Raw genomic sequence first — 27789 nt, 5'->3', positions numbered from 1 at the left:
AGGATTTGAAATAGCTCAACTGGAATTCCCTCACCTCCAATAGCTTTGTTTGTGGTGATACTTCCTAAGGCCCATTTGACTTCACATTCCAGGATGTCTGGCTCTAGGTGAGTGATCACATCATCGTGATTATCTGGGTCGTGAAGGTCTTTTTTGTATAGTTCTTCTGTGTATTCTTGTCACCTCTTCTTAATATCTTCTGCTTCTGTTAGGTCCATACCATTTCTGTCCTTTATCAAGCCCATCTTTGCATGAAATGTTCCCTTGGTATCTCTAATTTTCTTGAAGAGATTTCTAGTCTTTCCTATTCTATTGTTTCCCTCTATTTCTTTGCACTGATCACTGAGGAAGGCTTTCTTATCTCTCCTTAGTATTCTTTGGAACTCTGCATTCAAATGGGCTTATCTGTCCTTTTCTCCTTTGCTTTTCATTTCTCTTCTTTTCACAGCTATTTGTAAGGGCTCCTCAGACAGCCATTTTGCTTTTTTGCATTTCTTTTTCTTGGGGATGGTCTTGATCCCTGTCTCCTGTACAATGTCACGAACTTCTGTCCATAGTTCATCAGGCACTCTGTCTATCAGATCTAGTCCCTTATATCTATTTCTCACTTCCACTGTATAATCATAAGGGATTTGATTTAGGTCATACCTGAATGGTCTAGTGGTTTTCTCCATTTTCTTCAATTTAAGTCTGACTTGGCAATAAGGAGTTCATAATCTGAGCCACAGTCATCTCCCTGTCTTGTTCTTGCTGACTTTATAGAGCTTCTCCATCTTTGGCTGCAAAGAATATAATCAACCTGATTTCGGTGTTGACCATCTGGTGATGTCCATGTGTAGAATCTTCTCTTGTGTTGTTGGAAGAGGGTGTTTGCTGTGACCAGTGCATTCTCTTGGCAAAACTCTATTAGCCTTTGCCCTGCTTCATTCTGTACTCCAAGGCCAAATTTGCATGTTACTCCAGGTGTTTCCTGACTTCCTACTTTTGCATTCCAGTCCCCTATAATGAAAAGGACATCTTTTTTGGGTGTTAGTTCTAAAAGGTCTTGTAGGTCTTCATAGAACCGTTCAAGTTCAGCTTCTCCAGCATTGCTGGTTGGTGCATAGACTTGGATTACCATGATATTGAATGATTTGCCTTGGAAACAAACAGAGATCATTCTGTCATTTTTGAGATTGCCTCCAAGTACTGCATTTTGGACTCTTTTGTTGACTGTGATGGCTGCTCCATTTCTTCTAAGGAATTCCTGCCCACAGTAGTAGATATAATGGTCATCTGAGTTAAATTCACCCATTCCAGTCCATTTTATTTCGCTGATTCCTAGAATGTCTATGTTCACCCTTGCCGTCTCCTGTTTGACCACTTCCAATTTGCCTTGATTCATGGACCTAACATTCCAGGTTCCTATGCAATATTGCTCTTTACAGCATTGGACATTGCTTCTATCACCAGTCACATCCACAACTAGGTGTTGTTTTTGCTTTGGCTCCATCCCTTCATTCTTTCTGGAGTTATTTCTCCACTGATCTCCAGTAGCATATTGGACACCTACCGACCTGGGGAGTTCGTCTTTCAGTGTCCTATCTTTTTGCCTTTTCATACTGTTAATGGGATTCCCAAGGCAAGAATACTGAAGTGGTTTGCCATTCCCTTCTCCAGTGGACCACGTTCTGTCAGACCTCTCCACCATGACCTGTCCATCTTGGGTGGCCCCACATGGCATGGCTTAGTTTCATTGAGTTAGACAAGCTGTGGTCTGTGTGATCAGATTGGCTAGTTGTCTGTGATTGTGGTTTCAGTCTGTCTGCCCTCTGATGCCCTCTCTCAGCGCCTACCATCTTACTTGGGTTTCTCTTACCTTGGATGTGGGGTATCTCTTCACGGTGCTCCAGCAAAGTATAGTTGATTACAATATGTTAATTTCTGCAGTACAGCAAAGTGATTTGGTTATACATACACATGCTTTCTTTTTTCATATTCTTTTCCATTATAATTTATCACAGGGTATTGTATATAGTTCCCTGTGCTATACAGTAACTGTGCAAAAGTTTGTAGGTTTGGTTAGGTCCTATTTGTTTTTTGTTTCCTTTTGTTTTTGGCCTCACTGAATGGCTTGAAAGTGAAAGTGAAGTCGCTCAGTCCGACTCTTTGTGACCCCATAGGCTGTAGCCTACCAGGCTCCTCCCTCCATAGGATTCTTCAAGTAAGAATATTGTAGTGGGTTGCCATTTCCTTCTCCAGTGGATCTTCCTGACCCAGGGATCGAACCTGGGTCTCCTGCATTGCAGGCAAACGCTTTAACCTCTGAGCCACCAGGGAAGCCAACTGAGTAGCTTATGGGATCTCAGGTCCTCGATACCAGGGATTGAACTTGGGCCATGGAAGTGAATCCAGAATCCTACCATTAGGCCACCAGAAAACTCCTCATTTGTTTATTTTTGTTTTTATTTCTGTTGCTTTGGGAGACTGACCTCAGAAAACATCGGTATGAATTATATCATAGAATGTTTTGTCTACATCCTCTTCTTGGAGTTTTATGGTTATGTCTTTAAGACACTTTGAGTTTATTTTTTGTGTGAGGATGTGTTCTAACTTCATTGATTTACATGTGGCTGTCCAACTTTCCCAATATTACTTGCTAAAGAGACTGTGTTTTCTCCATTGTATATTCTCGCCTGCTTTGTCGAAGATTAATTGATTGTAGGTATGTAGGTTTATTTCTAGCCTCTCTATTCTGTCCCATTGACCCGTATGTCTATTGTTATGCCAGTACCATCCTATTTTGATTACTGTAGCTCTGTGGTGTTCTCTGAAGTCTGGGAGGGTTATGCCTCTTGCTTTGTTCTTTTTCCTCAGGATTGCTTTTGTCTATTCTGGGTCTTTTATGGTTCTATAGAAATTTTAGGATTATTTGTCCTAGTTCTGTGAGAAATGTCATGGGTAATTTGATAAGGATCACATTAAATCTGTAGATTGCTTTGGGTAGTATGGCCATTTAAACAATATTAATTCCTTCAATCCAAGAGCATATGATGTCTTTCCATTTCTAAAAGAATAATTTGCAACAGCTCACAGCTCAAACAACTAATTTCAAACAGCTTAAATAGTTCAAATATCTCAAACAACTTAACGGCTCAAACACCCTTCAGGCCTAATATTAGCCAGTTCTAAGGAAACAGGTTGGTTCCTGAGGGGCCAGACTGAAGACTTCTTAGCCAGTTCCCATGGAAGAGCCCCTATTCCAATGGAATAGTTGTTCAGTCGCTAAGTCTTGTACAACTCTCTGCAAACCCCTGGACTGCAGCATACCAAACTCCTCTGTCCTTCAGTATCTCCAGGAGTTCGCTCAAATTCACGTCCATTGATTCAGTGATGCTATCTAATCATCTCACCCTCTGCCACTCCCTTCTCCTTTTGCCTTCAGTCTTTCCCGGCATCAGGGTCTTTTCCAGTGAGTTGGGTCTTTGCATCAGGTGGCCAAGTATTGGAGCTTCAGCTTCAGCATCAATCCTTCCAATGAGTATTCAGGGTTGATTTCTTTTAGGACTGACTGGTTTGATCTCCTTGCTGTCTAAGGGACCCTCAAGAGTCTTCTCCGACACCACAGTTCAAAAGCAATAATTCTTTGGCACCGATGGCTTAACTGACAGTTTCAGTGAAACAGCTCCTTTTGCAGAAGTAATGGGCTGAAGGCTTCTCATCCAGTTTCAGTTGAAGGAGTTTGACTTCAGAGTCAGAATAAAGTGCCAAATGAGTACTCACATACAGAATAAGACCTTAACCAAAAAGGACAAAACCTTAAAACTAATTCTGAGTTAAGTCCTGCAGAGCTTCTATTGCAAAGAGGCTGGAAGCCTGAGTCCAAGAGAAAGTCATACCTTCAAACTTCAGGGTCAGCAAGAAAAGCAGTGAGCTCACTGGGTATAATTGTGAGTAATGCACCTGTTGGCTCACCAGCCCCAGAACTGTTGAGGATTCTCTGGCCCCCATATGGGCTACAAAAACATTGACCTAAAACAGATAGACTGGAAGTTATTTCTCCAGCAAAAATGGATTTGTTCAGTATCAGCAAACACACTCTATTATTTAGATTTTTGAGGCTTAGGGATCCAAGAAACTTGGCATTCAATCTCTCCACATAGGAATGATGATAGGTGAAGGGGAAAACTCTTTGTTCTTGTAAAGTGTTTATTCAGAAAGTAGTTTGAGGTAACTTGCTAAGTAAGTAATGTTTCGGATGACCACAATATCTACATTCTAAGTTATGCAACTTTCAAAGCATTCATTAAAAAGCAAAACTGAACAAAGTTAACTGTGACAGCATGTGATATAATTGTTAGCTATAGAATTATTTAAGAAGGACTCTTTATTGCTCATTAAGTCATATCCTTTGGTATATTAAAATGCAAAGGAACTCTTTCTTGTTCAAAAGAACAAGAAATCTTACTGATGATGCAGATTTAAATGTTTCTGTGTTAGAAAATTATCTTAAATATATGTTAAACTGTTGCTTGGCATATTTACATGGCCATCTTTCTTTGATGTCTTTTTATAAACCAAATTTCACTTTTTAGAGTTCTCTGCATGTTGTGAAGTTTTTTACCAAAAATAAAAAAGCAACTAGACTAAAAGAACTACTACTAGTAGTAGTCACTACTACCAGTGCTACTACTTGATGTGTTCTACTACTATTAATAGTAATACACTGGTCATAGTAGACCTTACATTTACAGAGGGTGTTAATGTTTACAGAATATTTTCACATGCATTATATTCTTTCCACAGAAACTTTGTAAGAAGGACTGCTTTATTTTCAAAGTAAGCTAACAATGATTATTAATTCTTCCAAAAGAAGGCCATGGACTACCATTAAATAAATTTAGTATCATTTTATCTGGTGAGAAAAAGTAGAAACTTTTTCTTAAGGTGCATTTCAGTTTCTACCTTAAAATACAGTATAAAACTGTCTTAGAGGATTTCCTGGGTCTTTCTGGGACAAAAATAGTTTTTTCTTTTGAAACGTATCCTTTTCAGAACCTGACCAGTGCAGAAAGCTGTAGCCTCAGAGAACAGTACTTAATAAGGCTTACCCACAACAGAGATTCTTAGCACTTGGTAACTTGTTATAGGAAATGTTAAAGTAAAATTCTTCATCAGTTCTCTACACCTATTTCTTTGAATTCATCTCACATTTTAAAATACATAAATGTCATGAAGATGTTTTAGAAACCAAGTAAAAAGTTTAAATAACAGTAAGAACTTTGATGTTTTCTAATTGAAAAGACACATGTGCCCCAATGTTCTTAGCAGCATTATTTACAATCACCAAGATATAGAAGGAACCTAAGCATCCATCAATAGATGAATGGATAAAGAAGATATGAGAGGGCTTTCCTGGTTGGCTCAGTGGTAAAGAATTCATCTGCCAATGCAGGAGACATTGGTTTGATCCCTAACCTGGGAAGATTCCACATGCCTGGGAGTAAATAAGCCTGTGTACTGAGACTACAGAGCCGGTGCTCTAGAGCCTGGAAGCCACAACTACTGAGCCCACGAGTCACAACCACTGAAGCCCATGCACCCTAGAGCTCGTGCTCTGCAACAAGAGAAGCCACAGCAATGAGAAGCCCGGGCAGTGACAAAGACCCAGCACAGCCTAAAATAAATAAATAATTATTTTTTAAAAGGTATGAGAAATAAATATGTATGTGTACATATACACACAATGGAATGTTAGCGTATAAAAGAAAGAAGATCTGCCATTTGTTACAACATGGATGAACCTAGAGCGTATTATGCTTGTGAAATAAGGCAGACAAAAACAGAGGATATTATGTTTAATGAAATAAGGCTGAGTATGTTATCACTTATGTGGAATCTAAAAAATAAAATGAATTAATATAATAAAAACAGACTCACAGATACAGAGAACAAACGAGAGGTTATCAGTTGGGAGAGTGAAGGCAGGGGAGGGGCAAGACAGGTCAGGGATTAGAAGATACAAATTAAATTATGTAGAAAATAAATAAGCAACAAGGATGTATTGTATAATACAGGGAAATATGGCCATTATTTTATCATAACTTTAAATAGAGTATAGCCTATAAAAATATGGAATCACTATGTTGTATATCTGAAACTAATGTAATATTGTAACTCAAGTATACTTCAATTTCCAAAAAATCATGTAAAAGTGAAGAAAAAATGAACTTTGGTATTTAATGACATTTTGAGAATTAATTGTTCTAGAAAGAAAGTAGAAACAACAAGTAACAGATTTGTCTTTGAGAAATGTATTTGCTGAGCACACATTAGGAAAGTCTCTGCTTTTTCAAGGCAGGTAAGAGGTAACAACAAAATGCTCTAGGACCTCCATTTTTATTTCCCTTATTCAATAAATATCCAATAAATACCAGCCATATGTGTGGAGATCTGTAGTGGAGATCTGAAGACAGTAAATCATGGTAGTTAGGATGTGCGTTGTCCAATGAGGGACATCGTGAGGACAAGCACAATACCATTGTGAATGTGCAGATGTGGAGGTTTGTGCTGGATGCCATCAGAATACGGAGGAGGGAGAGACCAAATCCACTGTTGGGAAGGAAGGGATTGGCAAAGGATCCTGAATAGGAGGTATTTGAAGGAAGAGAAGTTGGATAGATGGAGAAATAGAGCCAAGAAGCAACACATGGAAAATCCTGAAAAGTGACCATAGCTGCCAGATTCTAAGAGTAGAAAGCAGCATGGTGTGTCTGGTATAGTGTGTGTGTGTGTATGTTTGTGGGTGTTGGGGGAGGGGTGGCAGAGATGAGGTGGGGATTGAGAAGGAGGCTGTGCTAAGAGTTTGGTCTTAATCTGTGTTCCATTTTCTGTATAGTAATTTGCTTTAATATGCTTTAGAAATTTAGTGCAAGCTATGTGATATATTTAAATATAGTTAACTTTTATCTGCAATTTTTTTGGTATATATACAAAATTTTATATCATCAACTTGTGTAGTAAATTTGCCTTTGAAGAATCCAAATCGCGAATTTGCACTTCAAGATGAGTTCCCTGGGCGTTCTCTGGGGTCCAGTGGCTAAGACTCTGAGTTCCCAATGCAGGGAGCCTGGGTTCGGTCCCTGGTCAGGAAACTAGATCCCACATGCTGCAACTAAAGATGCTACATGTCCCAATGAAGATCGAAGATCTCATGTGCCACAGCTAAGACCTGGTACAATCGGAAAAAAAAAAAGAAAAGACTAGTTCCCTAAATGTTTCAAATAATTTTCTAAAACTCTAGCTTAAGGTTTTGTTAATTGGCATAGGGGAAGTTAGAAATAAGATAACGTGGTTGTCTAGAAAGCTAACATTGGCCATATGACCCTTATCTGAAGAAGGTGGAGGGATTCAGCAGGCAGTGCTGGGAGCACTGTTGGTTCTGGGAGCCTTCTTAGAGGATGCTGTCACTTGTCCGACTGGAAGGTAGATGAGTCTGCCATCAGAGTGTTGTGCCCACTCAAAGTGAACCTGCCATGCTTGACCTATCTCAATTGGTGGAGGCTGCCAATATTTATTAAAAGAATCTGTCGGAAAAAAAAAAAAAAAAGAATCTGTCGGGTGCTATATTTGTCATTTCCTTAATTACTTTAGGTAAGTTTGTGATAATCTGGTTAGTAGTGGAGATCACTGGAGATTATTAAAGAAAGTAAGCCACCAGCATTTTAGAAAGATCTCTCTGGAAAAAAGAGGCGTGGTGGGCTGGAAGGTGAGACCTTCCATTGTGTTCTATTTTAACTAAGTTGATATATCCTTTTTACAATGTATTTTGTATTCTTGCTCCTCTTCTTTGTCCTGTAAAACTTTAAAGTACCTATATTCTGGCAATACCCCTTTGGGGTGTTGTTTCAGGATAGGGTAGCTGTGGGCAGCCAGATAGGAGAATTTTACAAAAGCTCTTTACAGGACTTCCCTGGTGGTCCAGTGGCTAAGACTCCCCTCTCCCAGTGCAGAGGGCACGAGTTCAATTTCTGGTCAGGGAACTAGAACCAAAATGCCGCAACTAAATGATCTCACATGTGCAGCTAAGACCCAAATAAGTAAAAAAGCTCCTTACATGGTTCTGATATGTCTACTCCTGCTTCCTCTGGGCACTTAATGGAGTGGAGAAAAGAGCCTCAGGGCAGGAGAGAGGACAGGGTTTTGATGTTGTTTTTTTGCTTGTATGCACATCTTATCTCCTCACTGTTTATGTATTGTGAGCAACTTGAGAATAGGATATTGAAATAATAAGCTCTTGGAAAAGACCCTGATGCTGGGAAAGATTGAAGGCAGGAGGAGAAGGGGGTGGCAGAGGATGAGATGGTTGGATGGCATCATCAAATCAATGGACATGAATTTCGGCAAACTCAGATACAGTGAAAGACAGGGAAGCCTGGTGTGCTGCAGTCCATGGGGTCGAAAAGAGTTGGACACAACTGAGCGACTAAACAACAACAGACTTTGATTCATCTTGTCTTTGGGTAAAAATATAAATAAATAATTGTCAAAATGGTGTTTGAAAGGCCTGGGGAGGAAAAAAGCAAGTACATTGCATTTTCTATATACTAATTTGGATAAGCCTTGGAGACCACTTATACTCCAAGCACTTTCTTGAGCCAGGCTTCCCTGGTGGCTCAGCGGCAAAGAATCTGCTTGCAGTGCAAGAGATGCAAGAGATCAGGGTTTGATCCCTGGGTCAGGAAGATTCCAGAGGAGGGCATGGCAACCCACTTCAGTATTCTTACCAGGAAAATCTCACGGCCAGAGGAGCCTGGCGGGCTATGGTCCGTGGAGCAGCAAAGAGTTGGAGACAACTCAAGCGACTGATCACAGCACAGTACTTTCCTGAGCACAAGGAACCAAGAGACTAAACAGGTGGAGAAAGATCTTACTTACATTACAGTCTCTGCTCTTGTAATATTTATTAAAAAAGGAAGAAGCTCTTCCTTAGTTATACATTTAATGTTAATCACATTGGGCTTGTTCAAAGTTAACACAAAGTTCCTTGTATCTTCTCCCTGGAATGTAGTCATCTACTGGTTACAGTTAGTCAATAAATTGTATTTGTTGTAGGATATGAAATTTATTCATTTAAATTGTAAATGAGCTGTCTTCATCAGATCCATTATTACATAAATTGCATAGGCTCTCGTGACGTATAGAACAATTTCAGAGTCCTGTGTCTGTTTGTTTTTCCTTGCTAGCTATATGTCAGTGTCTAACTTTAAAAATGTTAAACCATGACTCATATCACACAATGTGTCATGAGCAAGGTCAAAGATACAGTTAATGAGGGAGCCAAGAAGATAATACATCTGGGAGGGAAGACATGAGGAACAGATATGGGAAAAAAAGAATGCCAGAATAAGAGGTATACAGTTAGATTGAAAAACAAGCAACTCCCAAAACAAAAACTGTTGCATGTCCTGAAACCACTGGCATTATCTCTTCAGCTATACAGAAATCATTTGCACTTTGTCAGTGTTCTACTAGTTAACACCTGTATTAGTTTTCTCTTGCTGCTGTAACAAATCACCACAAACATGGTGGCTTAAAATAACACAGATTTGTTATCTTACAGTTGGGAGGTCATGGGTCACAGTGGGCTTAAAATCTAAGTGTTAGCAGGGCGGTGTTCCTTCTGGAATCTCTGCTCTGGGGGTGAATCCATTTCATTACCTTTTCCAGTTTCTAGAGATGGCCTACCTCAAGACCTAACTTTGGTCAGAGTGTGAACCCTAATACATAGTAGATGCATAAAGTTCCATTTCCTTAAAGTAGTTCTGTCCAATATAACTTTCTGGGATGATGAATATGGTCTCTTCTGTGCTGTTCAGTATTATAGCCACCAGCCACACATGGCTACTGAGTACTTGATAGGTGGCCAAGGCAGCTAGAGGACTGATTTTTAAGTTTAATCAATGAAAATTAAACTAAATGCTTCCCGGGTGGCACTAGTGGTAAAGAGCCCACCTGTCAATGCTGGAGACATAAGAGATGCAGGTTCTATCCTTGGGTCGGGAAGATCCCCTGGGGTAGGAAATGACTACCCTCTCCAGTATTCCAGCCTAGAAAATCCCATGGACAGAGGAGCCTGGTGGGCTACAGTCCATGGTTGCAAAGAGTTGGATATGACTGAAGCGACTTAGCACGCACGTAGGCAAGCTCTAGGCTTATAGCCACCATAAGGGCAGAGCATCCCTGGAGCATCAGGTTACTCATTAATGGGTTTGTTAGTTCTGGAGTATGACTTCAAAACGTCCCACAGTATTTTTTCCCCAGTTTTGGGGAATTTTTCTTAACATGTACAAGTAATATAAATAATGCATTCAAGAGATTAAAATTCAATAACAATGTAACCTGACTTCTTTGTCAAAGAACTGTATTTGTTTTCTTGTTATCTTCCTTAGATGAGTATCTGAGTTACAAAGTATAGGTTTCACAAATACTTTGTTTGAATAGAGCATATTTGTTTGCTCTTCCTTAGTAAAATATGTAAAGCATCAGTTTAAGATAGACCCTGTGGTAAAGGATGAGTAAAATATAGTCCCTGCCACCAGTAAGTATGTCTGTTGTCCAGAAAGGGAGGATATATATATATGTAGACAAACAGATAGTGGGAGAGAAAGAAGAACCAGGTACAATAGGGAGTAAAGGAGGGAAGATCATTTCTATCCCAAACTGTATCTGTTTACCTCAGATTATTGGCATAGTGAGTTGAATAGTGTCACCCCAAATTTATGTCTACCTGGAACCTCAGAATGTGACTTTGTTTGGAAATAGTGTCTTTGCAAATGTAATTAGTTAAGATGACATCATATTGGATTAGGGTGGTCCCAAATCCAGTGATTGCTGTTTTAATAAGAGAATAGAGAGAGGTAAACATAGACACACAGGGAAGAAGACTGTGTAATGATGGAGGCAGAGATCAGAGTGATGCAGCTACAAGCCAAGGAATGCCAGGAGCCTCCAGAAGAGGCAAGGAGGGGTTCATCCCTAGAACCCATGGCTTTGCCAACACCTTAATTTCAAAATTCTAGCTTCCAGAACTGTGAGGAAATAAATATTTAAGACTTTCAGTTTATGGTTATTTGTTACAACAGCCCTAGGAAAGAATACCTTTTTATCTTTTTGGTCCTGCCATGTGATTTACGGCTACAGCAGTGAAAGCACCGAGTCCTAACCACTGGATTGCCAGGGAATTCCACCCCTGCCCCCTGCCATTTTTTTTCTTTTTTCTTTTTTTTAAGAAAGTAATGCAATTGGAATGGCTACTCTCTAGCTCATAGAGTTGAATGCTGGGCTGAAGAAGCCAGCCTTCAGATATGTAGGAATAGGGGCACATCTGAGGATCTCAGCAGTGGAGCTTGAGTGCTCTACGTGGCCCAGGGCCATGAGATCCCTTTACCCTTCTGTACCTCACTCCAGAGTCTGATTCTCATCAGAGAGACTCTTGACCCAGCTTATCCTGTGCCTTTCCCAGCAGCCCTCATGGTGGAGGACAGGTGACTTTCCAAAGGAAAAGACCCCCAGCAGATAAAAACGACAGATGACTACTCTGCCAATGTTTGGATAGCCCTTTTTGGAAGAAGAAACTCTTCTGTTGCATGCTACTCATTTAGCCAGGGAGGGTGGATGGTTACAGATATTGAGAAAAATTGTCCTGGCAGCTCTGTGCCAAATGGTTTGGAGCAAGATCAGCAGTGACGTCGGCCAGTGTGGAGTTAAGGGAGGGTGGAGGCATCTGTCCTGCTACAGTGACTCTGCCAGAGAAAGAGCACTCTCGTTTTGCAATCTGTGGTTTCTTAATATTGACTCATTCAACATGAGTAGGGAGAGAGAAGATGACTTTATTTTCTGTCTCCAACTACTGCTGCCCTTTTTTTACTTTTTGGTATCTTGAAAATCAGAAGGCATACTTTTTGCTACTTGTCTACCCAGGTATGTGAGACTGATCAAGTGTTTTTCACAGTTCCAGGGGTAGAGCTGGGAACAGACTATTTTTTCATTTACATGAGAGAAAACCCACCCAGAGAACCCAGGCTCTGAAGGCAAATATATGAATGCCTCCTGTGTACCCAAGACCCCAGGGGAAGAACTAAGAGGGTTCATAGAGTCCAGATGAGTGTCAAGGATTACAGTTTCTCACTGTTATGGGCACCAGGGTTCTTACATGGAAAAGGGGGTGGAATTGTCTAGACAGAGAAAGGAAACAGCATCTCGCTCAGTGGGTCCAGCAGGTATAATGGACACGAATGACCGGGCATTGTGGGACCAGCTATTTCTGAAGGAGACAAAAAGTAAAAAGTAGCTAACAAAAGTGGTTAACAGTCTGCACTTGTGTAAAAACTGGATGGATGGGATGGTGATACTAGAATAAGTCTTTGCCCTGCACACCTTTGCATATATTTTTTAACTGTGTGAATGTATTACTTATCCAAAAATTCTAGGTAAATTTTAAGTTTTATCCTTTACCAAGGCTTATAGAGCTCAAGGAGCTGGTTTTTAGGATGTGGCTTCAAATATGTCTTTTTAAAAAAGTACTTATATCCACGCCATCCAGATTTTAGTGCATCAACTTACATGAATAATTTTTATTCAGATCCCTTTGTTCTTAGTGCTTTATAGTTCTCAACCATGACAAATGAAAAGTCCTTAGCCCTAATAGGCCAAATTTTAAAAAATTATGTTTATCATCATTTAAAATGACCCAAATGATAAAAACACACGCATTTCTCACATTCATATTTGATTACACAGTTAAGGATTTTATTTTCAAGAGCCAAAACATTTTTTATTTATTACTTTCAACTTATTTCACCCTGGCTACTCCCACTAAGTTCCCAGTTCTCCTGCTCCAGTGTGCAAGAGTCTTGTATCATTTATGCCCTGCCCATGACCCTTCTGCTCCTGTCTCCTTTTTATCTGTGCTACTGTCCCACTTCCTCCCTTGGGCTCCTGTGGCCCAGTGCAGCCTCCCACCAGTGGACAGGCCTGTGGACAGCCACATCCCAATCCCTTCAATCAGACATGCTCATGGCCTTCAGCGACCCTCAGAATAGACTATATGCCCAACCTTTGCCTTCTTTCCCCAGTCACCCAGCGCTCTCAGTTCAGCCTCACCTCCTTCATTCACTCCAGGAGTCACTGCAGATGACTGGGGAGCCTGATGGTATGACTTCTGGTTGACAGAGCATCATTTTACCCTCTGACTTTTCGGTCAAATGGGGCCTAATTCATACGCTGGTTTCTCCTTCTCTGAAGGCCCCTAAAATGCAGGTTAGTGGAATTTGATGGATTCTGCATGTTTTAACTACAGCATAAAGGTGATTACAATTCAGGATTCTTTTGCTTCACCTTGTTGTCATTGTAGTTCAGTCACCCAATCATGTCCAAATCTTTGCAACCCCATGGAGTGCAGCACATCAGGCCTCCCTGACCCTCCCAGCTCTGGAAGTTTGCCCAAGTTCATGTCCATTGCATTGGTGATGCCATCCAATCATCTCATCCTCTGTTACCCTCCTCTCCTTCTGCCCTCATCTCTCCCAGCATCAAGGACTTTTCCAAGGAGTCGTCTGTTTGCATCAGATGAGCAAAATACTGGAGCTTCAGCTTTAGCATCAGTCCTTCATGGTTGATTTCTCTTAAGATCGATTGGTTTGATCTCCTTGCTGTCCAAGGGACTTTCAAGAGTCTTCTCCAGCACCACAGTCTGAAGGCATCAATTCTTTGGCATTCTGCCTTCTTTACGGTCCAGCTCCATGGCACCTACTTCTATATATGGAAAACTGAGCAATTAAGCATTTCTGAAACTGATAACAGAATGGATACTTTTCATAATCAAGTTTAAAAAAAAAAAGGGTTTTTTGATAATATATTAAAAATGTTTTTACATTGCTTTTCCCCTCCAAATTCCAAGAGAATGTCAACCAGTTGGATGTCTGACCTACATGAGGAAAATATTCCTTTGCTGTCCAAAGCACATACATAGACCTATAGCTACTCCACAGTAAAAACAAAATGATACAAAACTTTTAGGACTTTTGTGGTGTCCTTACAACTGAATCAAACACATCTCTGGGAAAACTAATCACATATTCATCTGCTGAGAAGTATCTTTCATTGTAGAATTGTAACCTGGATTACTAGTTTAGTTAGATTGGATGGGCACACAAAGGGAAATTTTGCTTTCACAGCAATATTTACATGATATCTTCAGAAAAAAATCAATGTTATGCTCCTTGCTGTGACAAGTGCAGTGTTTGATTGGTGGCCTTTAGGCTAGAAAGTCTAAGTCAACAATTTGGAAGTAATGATTCATCTTTTAAACATAATAAAATCTGAATAATATTTCTAAATTTTGTGTCTTTCACCCCCACACAACAATACAAGAATATCAGTTTGGAGTCCAGTTAGCATTAACAAACCATCTTTTCACTTGTGAAAAACTGAAACTCCTGGGAAAAAAAAGAAAAGAGAATAATTATAAAAGGGTACAAATCTCAACTTTTGTATGTGAAGAGAACAATAGTAGTTAACAAAAGGAACTGTCAGCTTCACAGATTTGCATACGTACATTTTGGTAGTTACTTGTTCTCCCTTGCCCTCCATGTCTTCATTTATAAAATAAGAATCAGAGAGATCATATAAAATGAGATCAGAGGTTTTTAAAAACAGATTATTTGTTTTTGGCTGTGCTGGATCTTCATGGCTGCTCTGGCTTTCTCTAGTTGCGAAAAGCTGCGGCTACTCTCTAATTGTGCTCAGGCTTGTCACTGCAGTGGCTTCTCCTGTTGTGGAATACGGGCTCCAAGGCTGGAGGGCTTCAGTAGTTGTGGCTCCCCGGCTCTAGAGCACAGGCTCAGTGGTTGTGACACACGGGCTTAGTTGGTCCGAGGTTGTGGGATCTTCCCTGACCAGGGATCAAAGTCATGTTCCCTGCATTGGCAGGCGGATTCTTTACCACTGAGCCATTAAGGAAATCAGGTTTTGACACATTTTTAGAAGAGATTTAAAATGTTAGGGAGGACACACACACATATATGATTTTAGTGTGGAATAAATTTAGTAAGGTCAATGTTCAGCACATAAAGCAAATACATAAGAAAGTTATGCCACTCTGAAGAGTGCAAAAATTTGAAATTGCAGGTAAAGGAAGATTAGTTAAAGACTCAGGGACTTCCCTGGTTGGTCAGTGGCTAAGACTCCATGCTCCTAATGCAGGAGGCCCAGGATCGATCCTTGGTCAGGGAACTAGATCTTGAATGCCACAACTAAAAGATTCTGCATGTTGCAGCTAAGACAAAGTGTAGCCAACTAAATAAATATTGAAAATATTGGATAAGATTAAAAAAGAAACAACTATACTCCAATAAAGATTAATTTTAAAAAAAGGGTTTAAAAGGAAACTTGATTTACACACTTGTGCAATCTTAAGATATCACAGAACACCACTTGAAAACCACTGGACTAGCTGATCTTGTCGTTTTGAGTAATTCTCTTTCAGCCTATTGATCTTACCTTTAAGGCAATGACAGCAGTGTTATGCTACCCTGATAGACCAGGGTTTAAATGTCTTAGGATCATCTCTTGGGATCTAAGAAAGAAAGTAGATTAAATACTTAACATCATAATACCTTTGTAATATTTCACCAGGAAAATGATATCAAATCTGTAGGTTTTGAAAGATGTTTCTGATGGGAAGCAGCAGGATTTTCCTGGGGAATGGGATTGTACCATTCCTTTCAAGTGACAACTCTGAAAAGATAGGGGGTCAGTGCTATCATCTCTGCTAACCATTACACTCACTGCTAATTAAGAGGGCACACTTTGGTGGCTCAGATGGTAAAGAATCTGCCTGCAGGCAGGAGACCTCAGTTTGATCCCCGGATGGAGAAGATCTCCTGGAGAAGGGAATGGCTATCCACTCCAGTATTCTTGCCTGGAGAATTCTATGGACAGAAGAGCCTGGCTGGATACAGTTCATGTGGTCACAAAGAGTTGGACGTGACTGAGCGACTGACACTTTCACTTTTTTGGACTTTTTACCTATCTTCTCTGCCTCTCAGATGTGAATCCCCAAAAGAATTATAAATCCAACGAAAACCTTTGTGGGAGGAGGATGGGAAGGGCAAAGTGGTTAGGCTGAGAGTTGCCTGTAGTTTACAGACCCAGACACCTCTGCAGGTATCTGAGAAGAGCCCTGTCTACATGACCAGGCAAATGATTTGGCTTCAGTTAAACTCCGGCCCATTTCTATATTCTGGGCTAGAAGCCCGAAGAATTTAACCTATTTGTCCTTCTTCCTTTTGGTCCGCAGCTCCCATCTGCGGGATTCTCTTTGCTGGGTTTGCCCCAAAGCAGAATAAGCAGAATGTACATTCTCACTTCCTCTGCTGTCATGTTTTTGTTTGAAGAGTTGACTTGTAGTTACAAAAGTGTTAAAAACATAAAAAACTTTCTGTAAATAATGAAAAGTTATGAAGGTTTCAGAAAGCTTGTCTTCCGATATTTATTTCACAAAAACACAAAAAGAGGACAGAAAACCACAAACGAAAACACAGCCCAACTCCTAACTTGTTAGGATATCTTTACCAGTTCCATTCTTACTGTTTGCTCTCAATCTGTACTGGAATGTAAATAGAGGGCTAGTTTGCACTCCTGAGAGGGACTTCCTTGATTCTCTAACCTAACTGCTGTGTTAGTATTTACTTGGCTGTCTTATTTAGGGTCAGCCTGTTCCACCTGGATTGGGCTGGATGCAGGACAAAGCTCCTCAGTCTCATCTGAGGTAGATTCGGGTCAACTCTTCTATTAAATTTTAGTCTCTCCCAAAACCTGTATCCTATTCTTGTTACCAGACCTGGGTTCCTGGGGTACTCTTCTACTTTGGGACTCAGATCAATACTCATTCTCTTGCTAACCCAGCCTTCTTGGGTCTCACCCACTCCCTCGCTTCTTGAGTGAGGACCCAGTTTCCCTTTTTCCCTCAGGAATCCCAGCTCTGGGATGTAAACGGATCTTCACTGGCCTTTGATGATCTTCTCTTTCACTTCTCCCTTTTTTAGGGCCATCATTCCCTTTCTCCCTCCTCCTCTTCCTCCCTGTTGGTTCTTGATAGCTATGATTAAGGCAATATATTGACTTTGGTTGTCAAGAGTGATTCCACTTATAGCTAAACCTTCTGAAGTATATCTGCCCAGTCTCACTGGTTTCAACGCCTAGCGTCATCAATCCAGGATTGTTCATCATCCTCATTGTGCAGTAAAGGATGAACTCAGGAGGCCTTCATTGTCCAAACTCTGCACATTCCAAAGAAAGGGTTAGCCTTTGATCAACTCCTGGGAGTAACACCCCAGCCCTTGGAATATCCTGCCTTGTAAGAGTGCCTTTGTTTACTTGAGGTCTTAATAATATCACTTGACTTCTGGAAGGGCTGGACACTGAGTGACTAAGGTCAGCTTTGCACACAACCTGTGCCTATGTGACTGATCTCTAATAAAACTCCTGGACACCAAGGCTCAGCCGAGCTTCCCTGGTTGGCAATACTTCAGGTATCTTCTTTTTCCACATTGTTGCTGAGGAAAGTAGGTGGCTCTCTGTGTGACTCCACTGGAAAAAGCCATCTGAAAGCTTCACCTGGTCTCTCCTGGACTTTGCCTCATGTGCCTTTGCCTTTGATGATGTTAATCTATATCCTTTCACTGTAATAAGCCATTACCATGAATAACAGCTTTCTGAGTTCTGTGAGTTCATCACTGAATCATCAAAACTGAAGATAGCCTTGGGGACTTCTGACTCAGTCATCATCATCATCAATGTATATTGAACATTTACTACATGTGACAGCTGCTAAATGCTTTTCATGTGTTTTATTCAAACCTTTTAAAAACGCTATAAGGAAACTAGAGTTATTCTCTCCACGAACATTTCCTGCCATTTTATAAAGATTAAATGATCAGAGTGGTTAAATGCATCATCAAAAGTAGGGCTGTAGGGCTGGATGGCTGATTCATGTTGATGTATGGCAGAAACCAACACAGTGTTGTAGAGCAATTACCCTTCAATTAAAAAAAAAAAAAAAAAAGTAGGGCTGGTATCACAACCCCGGTGCCTTTGACTCCAGGGCCATATCTTAGTCACAAAGCTAAGAAAGTGTCATAACTGCTTTCCCTGACTGGATAAGATGGCTGCCTTTTCCCTTTTTCCCATTCTGCATCCCTTATTCCCTCTCTTAATCTGAGGGATGTCTCCAGTTTTGCCAGACTAAAGGAGCAACCTTCCAGAGACCAGGTAGGAGAATTTTTAGATGCAAAAAATACATATTCACTAACAGTATCAGATCATCCCCTTCAGCAGTAAGAAAGGTCACTGTATGAAGTGTCACCACATGTTGCCTCCTGGAACAAGCACGTTCAATGTGGAACCAGTTTCATCACAAAATTCTTCCAAGACAGCATGAGAGGCAGGGAGGAGGAGGAGGTGGTGAAGAGTGGGCCAGTTCATGCCTATCTGAATGTGTGAAGGTGTGTGTGTGTGTGTGTGTGTGTGTGTGTGTGTGTGTGTGTGTGTGTGTGTGTGTGTGTCCCGCCTGTCTGACTGTATGTGCCTCTCACGGGAGCAGGACCACAGGCTTGGTGTTCTGGGGAAGCTGCTGCAGCAGCCCAAGACGTGCGATCTGTATCTGTGCTCCGTATCACTGAATCCATGTGACTGAGGCATGACTGCTGCTTTAAGGTCCTGCCGATCATCTGTGGCTCAGGTTCTGGCAGAACAGGCTAGAGACTGCATGTTTCCACACGTTGCTGGAGTAGGTTCCCAAAATCATAAGGAAAGGGCATGCAGGCTTGTAGGACTGGCAGTATATCTCCCCCTGCTCAGAGGATATGGGGTTGAGCACTAGCATTTGGGGGCAAACCAGCTGAGAACAGTGCAGGTAAAGTAGGCTTGCCACAGCACAGGAAATGCTCACATGCCTTTCCTCTTTCATCTGTCAGGAAGGGCTTCCTTTACTGAGCTAAACAGATAGCACTTTTAATGTTGCCAACTCTCACAGAGTGTGTGCACCTAGAAATGCAAAAGAAGCAGGGAGGGAAAAATGAGACATGGGTCCTAATGAGGTAGAGGGAGGAGAGTAGGTGCAAGGAGGCTGTTTTAGGGTTTTCTTTTTTTTTCTAGTTTTTTTCAAATCAAAGTATAAATTGATATACAATATTTTATTAGTTTCACGTGTACAACATAGTGATTCAACACTTTTATAGATTATACTCCATTTAAAGTTATTACAGAATACTGACGATATTTCTCTGTGCTGTACAATATATTCTTGTTGCTTATTTATTTTATATTGGGTTGTTATTATGGGAAAACCCAAATGAACTTTTTGGCCAACCCAATACATAGTAGTTTGGATCTTAAAAAAAATTTTTTTTGACTGTACCATGCAGCATGTGGGATCTTTATTCCCTGACCAGGGATTGAAGCCACACCTCCTGGATTTAGGATTGTGGAGTCTTAACCACTGGACCCCCAGGGAAGTCCAGTAGTTTTTTTGTATCTTTTAATCTTAATGCTCCTCCCTCCTGCCCTCTCCCAACTGGTTATGTTTTAGGTTTTCAAAGTGGAGAAGGTAAAGGTCTTCAGAAAAAAGACATTTGCCAACTTTATAGAATTACAGGGCAGGACAAATTCTAGAAAGCAGTATTTTTCTAATTTTTAAGATTGTGGATTCCTTCATGTCTCTGAATCATAAAGTTTTTTTTTTTTAATGAAATAATTGTTTCTAAGGAAAGTCCTAATTTGGAAGTGTTGATTAGGCATTTTCTGTATACCTTTAAAGGAAATTTCCTCTTTTTTTCCTTGTCGTATTTTAAATGACTTCACAAAATATATTTCCCAAGAATTAAAATTTTCTCTCTCCCATCACTTAAAAGGAAATTTTGTATAGGAATGATATTTCTGATGGTATCTGTTTGAGCCAGGCTGCTCTGTTGGGCTCAGAGCAGAAACTAACACCAGCAACAGTGTTCTGACCAGGAGGGAACCACCTAAGAAAGGGCCCATTGATAAGAGCAACAATTAACAACTGTAATCAAGGTAACCATACTGGTCATATAAAATTTTTTTTGTCATACTGGTCAAAAAAAATTTCATATGATTATTCAAGTTGTAGAACTTTTTACAACAAAAATGCTCCAGGGACTTCCCCAGTGGTCCAGTGGTTAAGACTCCATGCTACCAATGCAGAGGGCATGGGTTTGATTCCTGGTCCAAGAACCAAGGTCCCTTTTGGCTGCTGGGTGCAGCTGAAAGATTAAAAAAAGAAAAGCTCCAGGCTTCTTACCAATGCCTGCTTCTCACTGATGCTTAAAGCCAGTTATCTGTGAAAGCGGCTGCTAAGTGTTAAGGGCTGTTTTTTTTTCCCCTGCCCTCAGCAGGTCAGCTTGATTTAATGTGGAAAGTCTTTTTAAGCCTCTGGGAGAGGCATATTTTGAAAAAATGTCATTAGCAGTTATAGATATTTGGTGGAGACCAGAACTGTAATATTTATGTAGTGACTTGCATTTACACAGTATTTTTACATGCATTATTTTACTGAATTCCAAAGGAAAAACACTGAATGTTTAACCATCATTTCTGTTGAAGAAGTAGCTGTACACTGGTTTTTATTTACCTTGTGGTTATAAGAAAGTTATTAAAAGAAGAGATCTGTGACTTTCCAATGCTCATGTTCTAGTATACAGACCTTCCGACCATCTCACCTTCTTTCTTGTCAGAACAAATTGTCTTTTGACAAAAGAATTCACAGACCAAATACAAAGAGTATCAGTATCTGTTTCTAAAAAAAATTGTTTTCATAGTACAGTGTTGTATGCCAGTGTGAATCCTTACATATCTCAACTAAAAAGCTACATTGGAGTTGGAGCAAATGTATTGGGTTGTCCAAAAATTTCGTTTGGTAACATCTCACAGAAAAACCCGAACAAACTTTTTGAAAAATGTGAAGGAACTTTTGGGCCACCTCAATAAATTCTAATGCAGGTTCAAATTTGCTCTAATGTGCCAAAAAAACTGGTCAAGAGCCAGGCTATAAGAATTTTAGGAGGCCTGCTGTGTGAATGAATGACAGTTTCTAAAGATCTGAAGCAGTAGATCTGCATTGTGATAGAGGCTAGTTGCTAGGAAACTGCTGACTGGATAAGAACTATTCAGGTTTCACCCTGAAGATGTGGCTTGACCACATATTTCTATTTCTTTTATCTCTCTGCCATGGAAAACAACAACTGCAGCCTTTCAGTTTTAAGTTTTTTTTCTACCAGGGAGGCAAGATCAGAGACTTATGAAGAAGGCCATTTTGAGGGCTACTTTGAATCCATTGAAACTGCCCCAGGGCATTTGCACTGGCTATTCTCTGCCTGGAATACACTCTTACCAGCTTCATGCTTGTTCCTCCACTTCATTTAGGCTTCAGATCAAACAAGAATACTCGAGAGAAAGCTTCTTTAATAATCTAAAATAATCTATCACATGTAACTGGTCTGCACCCTGTAAACCTGCAGAGTCCAGGGTGCAAAGCACTGACTCAATAGAAAAGACCCCGATGCTGGGAAAGATTGAGGGCAAGAGGAGAAGGGAGCGACAGAGGATGAAATGGTTGGATGGCATCAATGACTCAATGGACATGAGTTTGAGCAAACTCAGGGAGATAGTGAAGGATAGGGAGGCCTGGCATGATGCAGTTCATGGGGTCACAAAAAGTTGGACATTATTTAGTGACTGAACAACAACAACAGCAACATGACTGGTGGAAGAGATTGTTAGGGGTTCAAATTGACAGGGTGTGATGAGGGACTAGCTACTGAGTATGAGAAAGAGAAATGTTGGGCCAAGTCCAAGGTTTCCGGTTTGTGTTACTATATGGATGGAGGAATACTGACATTTCCTGGGACAGGAAGTGACAGTAGAATCTATATTCATGTGTTTCTGCTTCTCTTTGTTAAACTGAGAATCAGGACTTCCTCCTCTCTGTCTCTTTCAGGAGGCCCCACTCAAGGCTGGCTCTAATTGTTCTTTCTCTGCTGATGTACAGCTGAGGAGGTTTATAGGCTAGAAGAGAGAAACAATTGGGTCACCCAAGTCTTGCCAAGAATTTGAAGAAGGCTATATTCTCATTGATTCAGATATATGTGAGGTCAGTGGAATTGCTAGGAATATTGTGGGTTGGGATAAGAATGAAAGATAAATGGCCTTTCTCAACATATTCTAAGTAGCCTTAATACTAAGGAGGCTTAGTATTAAGAAGTTAAAACTTCTGCCCTGATCCTGCCTCCAAAACTTGTTCCAGTGGCTATAAATAAAGATTATAAGTTTGGGGGATAAACAATTTTGGCCAGGTATTTTCTCTCTGGGTTAAAGCAACTGTATTTTTTGAGTGACATTGCATGGGAAAATGACCTTCTCAATCCAGATTTCCTGTGAATGCAGGCTCAACCGAGTCACTCCCCATTATACTATTCAAATCTTTTAAAATATTTACATTAGGGATATCCCAATTTTGTAAAATGAGTATATAAATAGGATATATTATATATATAAACCTATATGAATATGTATAACATTCACTTTGCTATACAGCAGAAACTGACATAACATTGTAAACAAACTATACTACAATAAAACTTTAAATAAATAAAACAAAAAACCCTATATGAATTAAAATGTGGTTAAAAGTGTGCATATGTGTGTATTTATAAATGTATATACACATAACACAAAATGGTTATGGTTATGGTTATTATGGTTATTATTATTATTATTATGGTTATTTTTGGTTAGTGAGATTAGAGCTGATTTTAACTTTCATCTTATTCTTTTCAGCATTTTCTAGTTTTTCCAAAATGTACATGTGTGGCTTTTATGAAGATAAAAATACTTGTTATGCAAATGAGGTTTGTAATATGAAGTATAGATTATAACATGAGGTGATATTTAGAATGTAGCCATTTATGAATATTTTAGAAAATGGGAGGTTACTCTCACATTGACTCTGATCATTTGGTTGATGGGTGTACAAATCAGTACATGCTTTATATCCGTGAAGACATTTATTAATCTTACCATGCAACCATCAGATTTGGGAGAAAATGTAGCCTCCTTACATGGACCAGGTAGCTGACAGGCTGAGTTGCAAATGGTGAATGAAATTAAAGTGATGCACATTTTATCACTGCATGTGACAGAGTGACTGCCAGAAAACTGGACTATTAAAAGCAGCCTGAAGTCTTGGAAATGAAGAAATTCATTTTCTAAAAGCTGGGACATTTGAAGGCTGAACATGTTCAACCAGGCAAGAAAGGAAGATTAGTATCTTCTGTTGTGTTTTTTTGGTTTCCTGAATCTTCCCCATTCCAGAAAAGGATATTTATTACTGCAAGAGGTGATGGAGAACTTCTGTTTAAAGGTCAGAAATGCTTGTGCTTTTGGGAGTGGAGGTCACATGATTCTGCAGTTTCATGTCATCGATGCTGTTGCGAATGGGCAGACATGGCTCTCCAGGCCAGATCAGCCCAGAGGTGTTCCTGCGGTGGTGGAGGAGGGCTGGTTCCCTGGCCTTGACCATCTGAGGAGGGACTGGCCCGAGGCAGATGATTGGAATTCTTTCTGTGGACAGTGCAATTGGCTGAGGGTCAGCCTGAGGGGCAGAACCATCTCTGGGAGATGGAGGAAAACCCAGGATGGTCAGTATTATTGGAGTCCAAGAAATGCTGAGTCAGATTTGGAGATGGGGAGAGGACTGGATCACGCAGGGGAAGGAAATGATTAGTTATGACACATCCCTTTAAGTAATATTCCTGAATCCTGGGTCACTTTGTTCTTTCACTCTATGGCTGGCTGTTTTGAGGAGGTCAGTTAAGTATTTGGGTTTCTTTTAATATAGTTATGAAAACACACATTTCTTTTAAGAAGTAGGTCTGGGCTTGAATCTTGACCTTGGGTAAATTACTATACCTCAGTTTCCTCAATAGTAAAATGAAGAAAATCATAGTAGTCACCTGATAGAGTTGTAGGAATGAGTAGTGAGATAATCTGTAAAATAGTTAGTCAGTGTGAACTACCGTTACCGTTGATGTAAGGAAGCTATGAGGAAATCAGTGCAGGGTGGAACCAATGACCCACCCAATATCGCGTGTCTGCCCCAGTCAGCAGGCTGGCATTGCTGTGTGCATATATATATAGCAGATGGCTCCCAAATCCTCACCCCTGGGCTGCGAGGCACTGCTATGAAATGAAATGAAGTGGAAAAGCATCAGTGGGACATGAGACCACATGTTTCCTGAATAAAGGACAGACTGGGTGTACTCTGTGTTTGTACAGGGGACATGGAAAGTGACATTATCAAATATCTCTCCATGACCTGGGTTATTTTTTGTGTGTTTGTTTTTGTTGAAGAATTGGATAGATTAGGTAGCATAGAGGGAGGGAATACTTACAGTGGTTGGATGAAAACGGTCCGTTGTTTCACATTTTAGCTATTTGTTTCTAAAGCACCATAAATTATCCTACTTGAAGATTGCCCAGATGATTAAGTTACATAACAAATGGGGAAATGCTTTTCATAAAGTTTAAATTACTACATATACTAAAAGGTATTTGTGTGATTATTTTTATCGTCTTATACCTGATGAGCTTGTATCTTATAATGTGCTCTTATAATTTGATTATAATTTACCTGAGGAAATTATATATAATTTATAATATAAGATATATATTTTATATCTTATAAACTTTTTATAATTTATATATAAGATTTATATATAATATTACAATTTACCTGAGTAGTCTAAGACGCAAGATACAGAAAAATCACCTTTTAGGAAAATAAACAGTAATTCCATACCATCTCTGTGAACCGATCTTCACAGGCCATTCGAACCCATTCTGGAGTCGCTGGGCTCTTCACTGTGAAGTCCTCAGCTATGTCTCTTTCTTTGCGAGCTGCAGCCACAGCATCAGTGATGGCAAAGAACACGGATGACCCCAGGAACATCCCAGACTCCCCCAGGCCCTGCAAGGAAGCACATTTGTTTTAGAGGCTTCTACACTAGACCATCAGCCACTGTAGGTGAGGGGCAGGTCTTTTTCACCACTGTATCCCCAACTCCCAGCACAGCATCTTACATACAATAATTTTCAATAATTGTTTGTTGACTGACTGACTTACTGACTGAATGAAGCTTGTGTACTCTTAGAAATCCTAGTATCACTTGAAATTTTAAAATCCTGTGTGGATTAAATAGTTGTTCTATAGGAAAGGTAGTGTTTGTGTTTTAAAAGCACATTGTGTAGTTGTAGGTTTGAATGCTTACCTTGGATGAATAGATGGTTAGTGGAGTTTGTGATGATGGCAACAAGGAGACATTAAACTCCTCTGGGACATCGCTGATGGTTGGAATTTTGTACTCATCTGGGCCTCGAGAGTACAGGACACCTTCTGGGGAATATTTCAGCTCTTCAGTGGTATAAAGGCCCATTCCCTGAATAAATGCACCTTCAATCTAAAGAGGGAAAATGTTAAGCTCTGTGATATTGTGTGCTTTTCAGAAGGCCTTTACCAACCCCACAATGACTCTCAAAAAGAGGCATCCATCCAGGTGGGGCAGCACCTACCTGCCCAATATCGATGGCCGGATTTAGACTGCAGCAGGCATCCATGACGATGTCCGTTCTGATTTTCTGCCAAAATTAAAATTACCTGACCATAAAAACTTGAATTAAAAATACTATTTTAGGGTTTATTCAAATGGTCCCAATTTATTCCAGGACTCTTGCTGGTTGATTAGCACTACATGGAAGCCCATAAGCATTAGAGGTGGTAAGACATCTACTAAGCTCTTCAAATTTAGTGCTAGGAGGACTGTTGATGACCCCAGAAGGTCTTCTGCATTCATAGTTTTGGTTTATCTTAAGTGACTTTAAAGTCCATGATATGTGGGTGCGTCCGGGTGTCACTTAGTAAATAAATGAGCCCGATTGTTCATCTGAACCTGGATTTGTGATTCTATTAAAATCACGAGCTCATCTAATCCTCATAATGGTTTGCTGTAGGTGGTATTATTGCCATTTTACTGAGGAAATCATGTAGCCACAGTGGCATGTATGAATTTGGGGATTTGTAAGATCTTGGGTGTATTAAGGGTGAGTGTTGAGACCAATTTGCTTCCTTCCCTGAGAAACATCACACTAATCTGGCCCTTGTGTTGTGTTATTGGGCACGTGCACACAGGTTGTGGAGAAGCCACAGAAAGCCCTGGTTGCCTGTGATCGATCTCAGGAATATCTCTGGTACTACTGATCTCAGTACTACCTTTGGGATGATTGACTTCGGGGAGATATCCCATCACCGTATGCTTTTAAAGCGTTTACTCAAGACAGTTTACTAAATTACCTAGTCAGATAGATAACTTGATATCAATAATCGCAGATATGCAGATGACACCACCCTTATGGCAGAAAGCAAAAAGGAACTAAAGAGCCTCTTGATGAAAATGAAAGAGGAGAGTGAAAAAATGGCTTAAAACTAACATTCAAAAAACGAAGATCATGGCATCCAGTTCCATCACTTCATGGCAAATAGATGGGAAAACAATGGAAACAGTGACAGACTTAATTTTTTTGGCCTCCAAAATCATTGCAGATGGTGACTGCAGCCATGAAATTAAAAGATGCTTGCTCCTTGAAAGAAAAGCTATGACCAACCTAGACAGCATATTAAAAAGCAGAGACATTACTTTTCTGACAAAGGTCCATCTAGTCAAAGCTATGGTTTTCATTAGTCATGTATGGATGTGAGAGTTGGACTATAAAGAAAGCTGAGTGCTGAAGAATTGATGCTTTTGAACTGTGGTGTTGCAGAAGACTCTTGAGAGTCCTTTGGACTGTAAGGAGATCCAACCAGTCTATCCTAAAGGAAATCAGTCCTGAATATTCATTGGAAGGACTGATGCTGAAGCTGAAACTCCAATAATTTGGGACCTGATGTGAAGAACTGACTCCTTGGAAAAGACCCTGATGATGCTGGGGAAGACTGAAGGCAGGAGGAGAAGGGGATGACTGAAGATGAGATGGTTGGATGGCATCACCGACTCAATGGACATGAGTTTGAGCAAGCTCTGGGAATTAGTGATGGATAGGGAAGCCTGGAGTGCTGCAGTCCATGGGATTGCAAAGAGTTAAGACACGACTGAGCAACTAAACTGAACTGAGATAGATAACTTGACCTTCCTTTAGGAGATCCATTTTTTGAAAGAAAAAAAACAAAACCCCCAAACCCCACAAAACTTTAGAATGTAATTTTGTCTGAAATAGAATAAAAAATTTAATGCATTTTAGGCTGTCATGAGCAATTCTTTCTCGACTACCTCTTTTTGAGTGGAAATTCAGGATAAAGCTGAATCTCTCGACATTCCCATGGAATTGAAAGAATCTTGTTCTTATTGTACAAGTATTACATAATTAAAGGGGGCTATTAATGTAAACACATTTTGTTGTTGTTGTTGTTCTAACTTGCCAAGAGGAAAGCTATCAAATGACTTACTTTGTGAGCTCCTGTCAGGCAGTCAATTTCAACCTCAGAACAGGCTGCTCCATAGACATAGTAGGGGAAAGGGTCTCCCTCTCTCTTCTCCCAGTCCATGAAGGCCTTGTAGCCCCTGATGAAAGAAATAAAGTCCTTTAGTTTGGGAGGGAGGTGCAAACAATACTGATTTGTTT

The 27789-nt window shown here is 40.2% G+C and overlaps 1 protein-coding gene and 1 non-coding gene across 2 annotated transcripts in view; both read right to left on the bottom strand.

The window, feature by feature from the left end:
- Positions 1–2246: 2246 nt before the first annotated feature.
- On the bottom strand, positions 2247–2319 carry TRNAC-GCA (transfer RNA cysteine (anticodon GCA)). Its single transcript has one exon. It is a non-coding gene; the product is annotated as a tRNA-Cys (tRNA).
- A 10448-nt stretch (positions 2320–12767) lies between these two features.
- LOC145542626 (aldehyde oxidase 2) overlaps positions 12768–27789 on the bottom strand; it is a 76007-nt gene continuing 60985 nt past the window's right edge. The window contains exons 31-36 of the mRNA XM_081581820.1: positions 27614–27728; positions 25687–25752; positions 25386–25574; positions 24917–25084; positions 15541–15616; positions 12768–14477 (exon numbers count right to left, since the gene is read on the bottom strand). Of these exons, the coding sequence (XP_081437946.1) occupies positions 15563–15616; positions 24917–25084; positions 25386–25574; positions 25687–25752; positions 27614–27728 (592 nt within the window). The 3' untranslated portion in view covers positions 12768–14477; positions 15541–15562. The remainder of the gene's footprint in view (positions 14478–15540; positions 15617–24916; positions 25085–25385; positions 25575–25686; positions 25753–27613; positions 27729–27789) is intronic.

The sequence above is a fragment of the Giraffa tippelskirchi genome, chromosome 3 (genome assembly GCF_054371585.1).
Source record: "Giraffa tippelskirchi isolate mGirTip1 chromosome 3, T2T-mGirTip1v1.2.pri, whole genome shotgun sequence".
Lineage (NCBI taxonomy): Eukaryota > Metazoa > Chordata > Mammalia > Artiodactyla > Giraffidae > Giraffa > Giraffa tippelskirchi.
The sequence above is the reverse complement of the archived record's forward strand: the minus strand, read 5'-3'. Positions and strand labels throughout refer to the sequence as shown.